The sequence below is a fragment of the Podarcis erhardii genome (assembly GCF_964252035.2).
Source record: "Podarcis erhardii genome assembly, chromosome: 3".
Classification (NCBI taxonomy): Eukaryota; Metazoa; Chordata; class Lepidosauria; order Squamata; family Lacertidae; genus Podarcis; species Podarcis erhardii.
The window spans coordinates 76,354,686-76,368,135 of record NC_138507.1 but is presented as its reverse complement, the minus strand read 5'-3'; the positions used below and the strand labels follow the sequence as shown (position 1 = coordinate 76,368,135).

Here is a 13,450-nt window from a genome sequence, read left to right as displayed (position 1 = left end):
AAACTTAAAACATTATCCTGTACCACTAGGGCCAGCAAACTTACCTAGGAACTTCCCCATACAATGCCACTTGAACCTGTGCTTTAAATCTCTCCAAAAAGCTGCTAATTGAAGGATGTTGTGAAGGAAGCTGAAATTTTAGTGCACTCTTCTCTTTCTCCAGCTCTTCAAGTTTTCTTCTAAATTTATCAGCTGGGAAAACAAGGAGGAAAACACATTATAATTAAATGATTCAGGGCTATATTTTGTTCGAAAGAAAGTCTGGTATAGTGATAAACAAAAGGGACATATCATAGAGAGAAAGCTTTGGTTATGTGAAATATTTTAAATGATAGCGACATTATTAAAAATGCAGCCAAAGAGTCACACTGGTTGCCAAGCTACTTAACCTATATATATATGTAAAGAACCAACCCTTGACATTATTGCATACACTGTTGAAAATGGTAACACACATTATGAAACTTGCAGTACTGACATCAAATGCTTACAGCAAAATTAGACGTGACATTAATCATAGGCTTGTTTTTTTCCTCCACCAAAAAACAGGTGAAGGGGGAGGCAATTTGAATCAGGACTAAAGCAAAAAGACTGTGGGGATTTAACCCTTTGCCTGTTAGTGTCCCAAAATGGATCAGGGCCCACACAACTACTATTTGACCCCATCTTTATGTGCCATCTCATTTTGGGTAAGTCAACTCTATATTCCCTATTCGAAAACTTATTTCTTAAGAACTTATGTCTTGGGTTGAAATAACATTGATGAAACTTTGAGAACTTAGATAAAAGGCATACTTGAAAACAATATTAACATCTTATTTTATAAAGAAGCTGCCTATCTTCTGTTAGTAATTGACACTTTAAAAAGTTAGCATCCTTTTGTTTCTTTATAGAGGCTTTTAAATTCCACAGAGTATATTTAAATATACTCATTTCAGACAAACGTAAAACATTTTTTTTATTCTTTGAGAAACAAAAGATCCTCCAATTCTTCCACCATTTCCAACCACCTTCACTCAGTTTTCATTATCAGAACTATTATTTCACTCTTAAGTAGAAAATTCAGCTAGGTGCTTTGAGGGAAATGAAAATACATCTAAATGAGGGCTAAACTGAAGCAAATGGGGGCAGGTTTTGTGAAGATTTTCAAAAACTGGAGGGGTCCCCAGTTTTGAGAAGGCCATCACAGAAGTGACCACCTAATTAGATGTGAGAGAAGCGTGAGCATTCTCCCAAGCATTCTCCCTGGAATACATCAGGAAGAACTTTCTGACAGTAGGAGCTGTTCAACCGTGGAACAGACTCCTTGGGACTATCCCTCCTTGGGGGTTTTTAAGCGGAAGTTGGATCTGTCATGGATTCTCTGATTCTAAGTTTGGTTATAAACTACAATGCAGCTTTCAGCACCTGCAAATGACTGCATCAGTGGTGGGGAAAGGTATCAATAACCCTTTGCCCAAAGGTCATTTTCCCAATCAAGGCCCCATTCCTACCCTTTGTCCAGTATCTTTTGTCAATAAATAGAAAAACAGTCCACAGACAGGGTTATGGGTACCTTTCCCACCCACTGCCATAGCCGCTATACTTTATTTTTTGTTAATTTTAAAGTTCACCTATCTCCTGTATTTCAGCTTAGTCCAGAGAAGTGGCGTGGAAGCTGCTTTTCTGCAGCATGACTCCCCTTCCCCTCCCTCTAGTCCATTCCAGTCTAGACCATTTAGCATCTTGAACTGAACCTAGAAAGGGAGCCTGTGAATTTGCCACAAAATCAAAGTAATTTGCTCCAAGCAGCACCCCCTTCTCCCCATTAATACTCTGAATAGAATAAGACACTGTCAAACATATTCTAGGAAACAATTACTGAGGTCCAATTTAAAAAGAGAAAGACACACACAGAGAGAGGCAGTGATAACATACTAAATGGAATAAGATGTCCAACAGTGATAACATCTAGCAGCCATTTCTGTGCCATCAGTCCCCTAGGAATGACTGGTACATGGAAAGCTTGCCATGCTATAGCTACAGGGTTCACATTTCAACACACATATCCTTCCAAACAATACGCTTCTGTCAGGTTAGCATTCCATCAAATCTGTCAATTGCATCATGTTTTTGTGCTACAGGACAAGATGACACATTGTGTAAAGGTCAAGTGGAAAAATGTCCCTTCCACTACATCATCAACTTCAGCTGGTAAAGGTCATTCCGCCCAATAGTTGCTCCTACAGAAAACAAATCTACATGAGGAAACGATCCAATACCTGAGGAAGAAGTGATCCAATACCTTTTGTCTCATCCAAATGTTTCTTCAGAACCAAGTCAACCTGCCTATTTCTTTTTCACAGGGTTAATTACAGAAATCTAGGCTGCACAGAATGGATTGCATATAGGCTGGACATAAATTTCAACAAGTACATTTTATAAGATGTCAAAGGTTTCCCATTATCCCATATATGATTTGCCATTAGAGCCAATAAATGTGAAGCGCTTTCAGTACTTAGAAAAAGAGCTGTTTGGGTTGTATGCACTCTTATGACAATCCCTCTATAAACTCTAAGTTCCAGTTACTTTAACTAATGTACTGAACTCAATAAAATTCCAAGTATGAGGTGTATTTTCTTCTAAAAACAATACCAAATGAAATGGATCCAAGTCTGTTTTGTCTGAAAGCCTGTTGTTTGATTTCTACATGTAGACACTCAAATAAAGTAGTAAGAACTGGCCATGGTCAAAATCCATGGCATGTGCCCCTGTTGATTTCAACATAAAGAAGTGGTAAGAGTCTAGAGAAACCTTATACTTAAATTGCCTATAAGTATGCTGCATCATTGCCAACACAAAAAGATTCACAAAACATTCCTGAAACTATAAAGTTTTAGTAGGAGTCATCTTTTGGTTATTAAAGCTGCAATTATCTGTACAGTGTACTCACTTAACTGCCAGCAAACCCCATTGAACTCAAGAGGACTTACTTTGCAATAAGGATGTCAGAGAATTCCAACAAAAACTGAAACAGAGTGGAAATTACCAATGTTCATTTGTTCATCCCATGTCCAGAATGAAATCAATCAACTGTTGTTCCTTTCAATCTGCAAATGTTACATAATTGATTATGTTGATTCCCATTTGTGTTGTGTTTCCTTTGCACTGAGATGAATGGGGTAGAATAGCATAATGGCAATGTAATTACACAATTTACATAATTAATTACGTAAAATATGTAATTTCACTACAGAGGACAGCGAGACAAATATAGTCATATTGGGCAGAAAATGAACTGCAGTGCAATCAATACATGAAGTACAGGGGTTGGCATCCTGTTCATATTTCCAGATCTCTCAAGAGTGCTTGATGAAATTATAGAACTACTCCAAACCTCATACCTTTTTACATAGGCTTATACCAGAAAAGCACGAACCCTTTATCTAAAAACAAATGCTAGGAGACAAGTATAGAATTTCCCGATCAGTCAAACTCTGCTGCGATTAGATAATTATTATTGCAGGAGGTTTGCTCCTCTGACATCTGTTTATCATTATGGCCAGTTAATTAAGTGTTCAGAGATTCTCATTCATGACAATACCAATGTGCTGTCAAACTAGAAGCTGCCATTTTCTATCCTCACTGACAGTCTTGTGGATTGGTTCGCTTGATTAGGCAGCAGAATAGCATGCATGCAGGTCCAGCATCTGCAAGATTAAACCTCTTTTTCTTCCTTCCTCCAATTTAGCAAGGCAGGACAGCAAATGGAATTTTCATGAGAAACTCTCAGATTTTTAGGATCTCATATAATTGCATTTGCAAAATTTCCCTAGAGGTTTAGTAGTAGGAGAGGAGCAGTTATAAACAGCAGTATTGCCTCTAAAGAAAGCCATTATTCCTTATTCTGGCTACATTATCAAAATTTACTTGAGAACATAATTAAAGAAAATACCTTTTCAAATAAAGAAAATTTCCCATGGGGCAACAGTTTCAAATTTAGATACGTACTCCAAGGCGGCCGCTATCATACCTAATTATACATTTCACTTTAACATTTAATACTTTCTAAGCACATACAAGATTTCCAGTGAATTCAAAGGCAGTTCATGTTCTCAGCACCTATTGACATTCAGAAACTTGAACATTGATATAGGCAATTGTTCACACTATTTTTAAAGGAACACAACAAGAATTTGTTGATAGAAAAATGAATGGTGGTTTTGTATAAGAGCACAGTTGTGTGCATCACAATCACTTCAGTGGGGTTTAAGCAATCAATGCTCATGGTATTTCTTTTGTGCCATTTAAGTCAAAATGCTGTGTTACTATAAAATAGAGCAAGATTAATTCAAGAGCCACAACCTTTTCCATCTGTAAGCACAGTTCCATTTTATGAGAAGGAGTGGGGAACCTGTGGTCATGCTGGCTGGGGCTGATGGGAATTGTAATCCAAAAATATCTTCAGAGTCACAAATTGTTGACTTCTACATTAGGATGTATATAAGAAATTACACAAAGACAGAATCAATTTGTCCTACTTTTAAAATGAGAGGAGGTGCCATTACATTCCAAATCAAATTATAAGTCACTCTATGTCAATAACCTGCCTAAACAAGTGGTAAGGATGAAACGCCCACCATTTCCAAATCAAAGCATAGCAAACAACATCAACTATTAAACTAAGCTGTTTGTGTGGTATTTTCAATGGCACAAGTGGTAAGAATTCCATTCTAAACCATCTGAGGCAGTTAGCTAACCTATGTGTTTTAAATATCAAAAGTCATAAAACTGACTGAAGAATTTGAGCAATCTGCAAGAGAGTTAATAACATATGCAAGCCAAAACAATTAACTTTCTAAAGCAATGTGGTCCAAAGCATAACTAAGATAATAAATCATCTTCAGATACTGCTGTTGCCTGGTACCATTCTCAAGGGTAAAGCATTACGTATAGCCAAAAGAGTCTTTTCCTCAAAAGCCAGTAGATTCTTTTTCTTAAGCTTGACTCTTGAAAACTTGCTTGCTGTCTGCATTCAGTTATGAAGGTAAATTTGATGTTTGCCTAACAGCATAATCCTGTAAATGTTTACCTAAGAAAGCAAAGATGTGTAATATTTTGTCAGGAATACAACATTAGGAGATAGGATCATCCATTAGAAAGTTATATGGATAACCCATTCAGATCAAACATTTTTCATGTGTATGGTCTAAATTGCTAAATATTACCATCACAACTAGTCCTAAACATTATGTTCAAGATCCCATCATAGCAAAATATGGTTTTGGCTTTGTATATTCCTTCAACAGCGGTTTTTTGAAACTTTGAAGCTGGATTGATTAAAGTGCATGCTAGCAAACACTTATTTAAATAAGCACATTTTTCCAAAATACTTAGCAAACTCATATATCCCTCATATGTAATCTGTGGAACAGAACTTCACCACAGAAGTAGAACTAATATCCAACAAGAGTGTACAGCAGTGATGGGACATCTGTGGTCCTTCAGATATTGTTGAACTCCAGCTCCCATTTAAAGGACCATCCCACCTGAGGTTCCTTATCCCTGGTCTTCATCTACAATGGTGCTCATTTCTCAGGTTATCCCTACTAAACAGCTATCATGTATTGAGCAATAATTTATGCCTTATTTGAAGAACCCAAGAAATTTGTTATGTTTATACTCATCTTTTTTATTTGATGCAAGGGAATTGTTTTGTAGGTGGGTAGGTAGGTAGGAAAAATATGCTATGTAATAAAAAAAGTGCTATCTTAGAACACACCATCTCAAAAGTCCTATGTACCCCTACACACACAGTCTGGTGAAAGACTCAGCCAGGAAGCACTATACCAAGCAGATTGTGGCTAACAAATCACTGTTCCCACTCAAATACTAAAGTGGGAAATTTTGGCAGCACATACTAGTTTATGCAGCCCAAGCAGCATCACTGGAGTCCAAAGGAAAAAGTATCTGAAGGGAAACAGAGGGTGGTGTCCAATCATGTCCAACCATGGAAGATAGATCAAGAATAAAGGAGCCTTTAGAGCTGGTGAGGCAACATTGAATCCCAGCTATTTATAAATTAAAAACTGATTGTCCATATCGCTCAACAAGAAATAGCATTCCTCTGATACAAAGATATTCTTTGGGAGTATTCAGTGAAGGTATGTGTATGTGAACTCTTTGATTTTCTGAACTGCATTCAATTAATGTTGTGGGACTTGAACGTGCAACAGTATAACATACAACCAGTGTGCAGAGCCTAAACTGAACCCCTTTCACATGTGCATATTGCCAGGGCCCACACTGAAAAGAAAATAATATGAAAACATTTCTGCCCTCCAAACATCCTATACAAACATTCAAGTTGGTACAAAAAAAAGCAAGCTACCCATTCCATCTACCTCCCACAGATATTTTACTTAAAAAATAAAATAAAATCTTGGCAGCAAGTTTAACCTTGGAGCTGTCAAGTTCTGTCATGAATAATGAGCCGTAACAACATTCCAACATCCTTGGACAACAGAAACATTTCTCCTCTGTGCTATGCCAGGCAAAATGACTTCCCCCTACCATCCTACCTGTGAGAGTACGTATGGTAATGTGGCCATCAAGAGGAGATTGCAAGTAAATACAAATGAGCCATTTCATTATGTTTCATCATACAGACTGAAAATTGGGTAATAAATAATCTGTGTAATAAATAAAATAATGTGTAAAACAAAAACATGTTACATTTAAAATTAAAACAAGGAACAGAACAATACATTTGCCCTAATAGTCACTCAACAGGGCATCTGCATATGATAGCATATCTACACTCAAAATAAGCAAAATCTGGTAAAAAGATTTCAGGCTTCTCTCTCTACATATATAATAGTAATAATGAGTTCTTAGCATCATCCAGAAGGATAATGTGCAATATCCTATTCAATTAGGCTTTCCAGTATGAAAGTTGTGACTGTGCTCTGTGTTTATTCAATATAGATAGAAATAAAACATCAAACAGCACTTTCACACAACCACACTCTGGATCTCTTTTAGGAGTTAGATAATCACTACAGTATTATATATGTTACTATGATTAACAAAATTGAGTTTTCATTTATGTGGCAAAATGTTTCACCTTCCACCTTAATCAGCTGTTCTGATATATAGTTTTACTTATTTTTTAAAGAGAGAATTACTGTTTCCTAATCAGCCAAGCCAACTATCAAAATAATCCAACTTTGATGGCGATGTAACGCCTCCTACTCAGTATTTCATTGAGGTCATGTCAATGTAACATCTCCTCGAGTCAGTAAAGGGCAAGGAGTTTCTCACCACAAAACCACTGGCAATATATTGCATGTATGGTAATCTGTGGTCAGTGGTAGGCAAGAGAGTGAGATACATAATAACTGAAATCCAAATGAATGCATTATTCATATTATCAGCACCAGGCACCCCATTTAATTGGTGTTTAAATCATATTGTGCACAGCGTACCAAACATTAATAAAGTCCTAGGAAAGGATTGTGGTTAAAGAAGCAAGTATGAAGCAGGAATTCTCACCCTTCTGAAGTTCCTGATAACATACGTTTTTCCATAAAATCCAATTAACTTGTGATTGTTTACTAGAGATGCAATCCATCACTTCAGTGAGGCTTGCAAGGCTGTGGATTACATCCTAAATTAGCTGTTCAGCTCATTATTTTAAACAAACCAGGGGGCTGCCTTTAAGCTACTGTTTTTCTTTCTATGGTCTCACCATCTCAATTTCACACTAAATATGTCAACAAAAACAGCACCCAGACCTGACACAGTCCATACCTAGTCCTCCCACTCAACGATGGGCCCCAATTAGTGCTACAACCATTGATCAGGTCTTCCACTAGAAAAAGAAAAATAAGCACTTAAAAGATAAAAAATATATATACGTGATTAGGATGGGTAATCCCTCACAATATCTTTCTTCCCAGCCACTTTCCCCTTCATTCCTAAACCTTCCCCACCCTCGAAACCAAGCTTTTCTGGATTTTTGTTGTTAACTGTTTTTACTGATGAAATAGAGAAATTAAAAAGATTCAGAATTCGTTTATTTAACAAAATGCATATGCTGCTTGACTGTAAACAAAACAAGAACCAAGTTTGACCTTTCCCTATATCTGAAAGTCTGATGCAGGCAGCAGAAGCTTTGCTTCTTTGTTTTCAATTTCCCTTGCTGGAGCACAGTAACAGAGAAGCAATCCCATAATGAGAAACCTCTCCCTGGATGCAACTCAGGTCTAGGACAACAGATGTGGGAGGGAGGAGCTTGAGGACAGGCACACCCTGCACCTGAGTGTCAGATTCACTTAGGAAAGTGGTTTAGGATTATTGTTTAGCTTTCCCTCCTGGGAATGCTCCTTTGCTTTGTGCTCCAAGGAGAGATTAAACAAAAAACAAACAAAACCCAAACCACCTTTCTTGCATCTTGCATTGTCAGATATTGATGAGTGGGTGATGGGTACAGATAAGTTTGTCTGCTAGCAATTGACAAGAATTTGCAGAGGAAATCTGGAAAAAGCGGATAACTTGACACTTTCACTGGAATTCTCTCAATTAGCTACCAAAGCAAGGGAGAATTTGCATCCATTTTCATACAATTAGTTTTAAAGTAGTACTGTGTGTGTACTTCAATATTTAAAAAATCCTTCCAGCAGCACCTTAGAGACCAACTAAGTTTGTTATTGGTATGAGCTTTTGTGTGCATGCACACTTCTTCAGTAAGTTCACACACACTTTTAAAAAAGCAGCTCGTCCCTCCTTAGAATTTGGTGCCCATTTTGAAAGCTATGCTAGAAACCAGACCACACACACACACACACACACACAAGACAGCTTGAGATCTAGGCAAAGGAAGTTTTTCTGCCCAGTGAAGGAGCTTGTTTCTGTAAGAGCAGAACTGCACACCAAAGAGAAAAGGGTTTGTTGGGGTGGGGGGCACCACTTCTCTGCTAAACCCAAGTGGGGGCAGCAAGGTAGCTGTGAAATGAATTTCCAGAGGTCATTCCAGATCCTGTGAGCCGCTCCAGAGTTTGGACAGGGCAGAAACAACATTACCCCAAGGGCGAGTCACCATATGGCAGCAGTTCAGGTAGTACAGAATGGTGGGAAAGCCTTCATGGGTTGAATATGGCACAAAGGCCTAATGCTGTCTACACAGCTAACCCTTCACAGATCAGGCAACTGAGCCAAACTAGAAATGTGCATAAATACATAGCAGGTGGCTGCACATCTTGTTTTTCCTTAACTAGCTACAAGGGTGGCATGTCTGATTCTTACTGCGAAAGGAAGGTGGGGCGGGGGCTTATGTCTCCACTCTCCCACCAATATCAGAATGGAGATCACACTCACATATAGAGCTAAGAGCCTTAAAGAGAGAAAATTCCCTAGATGCCAACAAATCAAATTAGGCCTGTATTGCCGCATGGGGCTGTTACCACCAGTACATTTCCTGGGGAACTACTATTACATCAGCTGCAATGAATTAATCATTTATTACCAGAGGATCTTGTTACCAATACATTAGTAATAGCAAATGGGTTATTCCTGACCAGAACACAAATCTCAATTAAAACTCACCAAGAGAACTAAAGAAAGGAAAGGAGAAGGAAGAAGATAAAGGTAAATTTGTGCCTTTCTGTTACAGAAGAAATACCCTAGGTATGATATCATAGTTCCCAGAATAAATATAACCTTGCGCAGAGGGAAATATCACCCAAAATCCACAATAATGAAGCAATACTTTTAATGCCCAGGGAAAAACTTGTCAAAACATACAGTACCAAGGAGATTCTTGCCTGCTAATTAGAAATATCAGCACAATTTCATCAGAATGTATTACTCCTTTGTTGTTAAGAGACAGATTCTCTAAGCAAATGGTATTAACTACTTCCCAAATGTATTATCCCAGGAAAGCCTCTTCAATAAATGTTAATGATTAATCGGTGCCTTCATTGTGAAATGTAAATTCTATTAATGAAGTGGGAACAATGAATGGGTCTCTCCCCAATGTCCGCCAGGTAAAAACAATTTTAATTCATCTCTCTTCATTACTCAAGAAAACTATGCTAAGATATATGACCAGATACCTTTGGGAAACAATGTTTGTGTTCATCTGGATTAGAGAGAGATCCAGCTACAGGAGGGCCCAATATTCAATATCGCAAAGACTATCTGGGGAACTGAGAGGAGATAATGAAAGCAACCCACATATTACAAAGAGAGATTATCAGATGTATATCCATTATAGGGAATAAATACCTATTTCCAGGCAATAATTATTCTCCAAGATTTCACTAACACAATGCAACAGAGGGCATAAACCTGGTGTGACTTGGAAGTCGCTAGGCAACCAAGTCTACCAGGCAGATACTGGTGGACCCCTCATCACAGGGAGCTGGTTTCTCTAGAATACCTATATTTTCCTAGATAACACATTGGGATAGAGATATTTTACTCCACTAGTTTTGGCTACAGTCCAACAGGCAAGGCTGGTTTAGGGAAAGGTCTCTCAGAAAGGTGTGCCCTTTGGAAGGTCAGAGGTGAAATTATTCCCCAAAGTCGGAGGAAGCCTACATATGGACCAGCAGAGAGATCATACCTCTCTCTGCCCTCTCCGTGGAATTAATTCTGGTTTTCCTGGAGCCCCAGGGTCAACCCAACCACAGCATTCCAAGCTACACCTTGTTTAATCAGGCATGGCTGATCATGCTACAACGAGGTTAGGCCAACCTGAGCTGTGAATCATTTCATAAATAGTAATAAAATAGCTTTTCATGAGAAGGTGAGAAAAGCACAGAAACATCTCCATAAAACAAGTTACATACTTCCAGTTCCTCAACACCCACTTATGCTCTCTAACCAATTCATGGTATGGAAGAAATCCTGTGCCCAAAATGCTAGTCTTAAAAGACCTCCAGCAGATTCACCGTTCCATTCATAGCTATATAAGGAAAGGGGGCTGAAGAGACCAAGTCTAGTTCAGTGACTGCCCAGAAAGCATAGGATGGGCGATATTATGCAACAGGACCACTATGGATCATTGTGAGAAACATTTTCATGTGTAGTGAAGCCCTACAATAAAATGTCTTAGATCAGGCACGTCCAACAGGTAGATCATGATCTACCGGTAGATCACTGGCCATTTGTGGTAGATCACTGGCTCCCCCCCCCAAAGAAGCTCAACACCTTTGGCTGCCCTTAAAAAAAAAGCTCTTTTTTTGCACTGCACTCCCCAAAAACGGGGCTTTGCTTCTCCCTAAAAAAAAGCTCAACAACAACTTTGATCCAAATGCCTAAAAAATGGGCCTTCCTCCTCCCCAAAAAAGCTCAACAACTTTGACCTGAACCCCAAAAAAGGGGGTAGATCACAGTCTCTTGCGAGTTGGCCACCCCTGTCTTAGATGATGTTTTGCAAAGATAATTAGTAAGGATCAAATAGGCTGTTCTAAATGTAGTCTCCCCCACCTTGTTTCATAATGACGGTGATTTATTTCATCCTGTTCCCCGTAATATACTCTGTTTATCATATGGGGCCTGCAAGTACCCCTAATCCACTTCCTTCCTGCCCCATCATACAACCTATTATTCACATCACATGAGGAATTATAAATAATCAGCTCAGGTGTCTTGCAAAGGAGACTGGTAACAAGTAGTCTTTCCATACTTTAGTGAGTTTTAAAACCTCACTAAAGGTTTTCACCAGGTGTGACTTTGCTACATTCCCCAAACTACAAAGTAATTTCTGCAAACAGAGCTGAAACCGACATGACAGCAAAGGGAATGGAAGGTCAAGATTTTAATTCTTCTTCCTGCTCTCAGCTTTCAAGATCAGAAGCTTTCCCTTGAGAGAAGCAATGTGGATTTCACAAAAGATCTTGAGAAGTCTGGTCATATGACACAAAATAATAAAAAGCAGTGCCAGAAACTTGGCTGAGAACAGCGTCAGCAGAAAGGAAAAAGAAAGAAATAGGTCAAGAAGTAAAAAGTTAGGAAAAACTAATATTGTTATTTCTGCAGCTTTAAGTTTGCATCCTTATGTGCATTATGACAAGATGATCTATGGATATGTAATGTCAGAATGATAACATATTTGTCACTTATAAAAATGCAAGTAATGCAAAGCTCCAAAGGTAGTTCTGGAATTTACACTTAAGTTCCCTTGAGTCATGTACATTAGATAGAATCAACCTTATTTTTTCATGGATCTTTAGACACTCCTGAGTGCAAACCACTGCATTACAAACATCTGCCTTTCAAAAATAACACAAGAGGTGCCTTTTTAGAACATGGTGGTCCCATGATGGAATAGAAATAGCCATGGGCCTAGTTCTGGGGAAAGTAGAAATTCTGATGATCTGACGCAAAATGAAAGAATGTGTGCATGCCAAAGCACACAGTGTGAATGAACAGAACAGACGGGTGACTGCGCAAGTGAAGACACTGGAAGAAGTGCAACACAAGGGTGGTTGCATCTCAGCACCATCATACCCTTGGACTCTGCATTTATTTGTTTTAGATGCTGATCACATTCTTTTTCCATGGTTAACATTGATTAGAATCCCAACTTCACCCACAGCTAGGCATAGAAAAGGGTAGTGGAGAGAGAGGGTAATCTATCCTCCAACTATATGGACCATGAGTGGCCCTCCTTTAGTGACTAAGCACAGAGCAGGGAAGAAATAATGTCTTTCTCCCCATTACTTTATCTCATTTCTTTTTAGTTGAAGTTGACTCTTCCCATATCAATTTTGGTAATTTTGAGTTAACACTCAGCAGCTAACTATATGTCACATGCAAATATATACATATAACAGAGCCCCCAAACCTTGAAAAACAACAGACCACTTTAGGAGGCAGAAAATTGGGGCAGGAAAGTGATGGGCAGGAAAAGGGTTACGTTCCCCATCTCCACTGCTATTTCTCAACTCCAGTTTTCTCCCTTCCAAATCTGATTTTCTTTTCTAGAGTATTAGGACTCTGTTACAAATGTTTGAATTCAACATACAATTTGCTCTATGCAATAATACATAACATTGCTTTTTTCACATGCTATTAATGCCTTTATTTTTCCTAATGGGGATGTGGAAGACTCAGATTCAAATCTCTAACCCATCATTAAGGTTAGCTGGTTGGCCTTGGGCAAGTCACTCACTCTCTATAACCTCCTTCATTAGGGTTTTTCTGAGGATAGGAAAGTATTGAAATCCACCCTGAGTCCTTGAATGGAGGGGAATGATTACCAAGACCTCATCATCCCAAAAAACTATCACAGAAAACTATATTGTAAAACAAAATAGAAGTCCAGCAATAGGAGGAAAAAAACTCACCCCTCTCATAATCATCCTCAGCTACCGCCTTCGCTTGAAGTCTTTGAAGCTTTCTTATTAAGGATTTTATCTGCATTAATTAAGAGACAATTAACAGTATTTCTAGGAATCTTTAT

General features: G+C 38.4%; 1 protein-coding gene across 9 annotated transcripts in view; it reads right to left on the bottom strand.

Moving 5' to 3' along the window:
- The window catches only part of DISC1 (DISC1 scaffold protein), a 159,771-nt gene that overhangs the window by 128,189 nt on the left and 18,132 nt on the right, over positions 1-13,450 (bottom strand). For all 9 annotated transcript variants that reach the window (XM_081855820.1, XM_081855812.1, XM_081855813.1 and 6 more), the window contains 2 exons: positions 13,335-13,404; positions 45-192 (listed from right to left, as the gene is read on the bottom strand). In XM_081855820.1, coding sequence (XP_081711946.1) covers positions 45-192; positions 13,335-13,404 — 218 coding nt within the window. The remainder of the gene's footprint in view (positions 1-44; positions 193-13,334; positions 13,405-13,450) is intronic.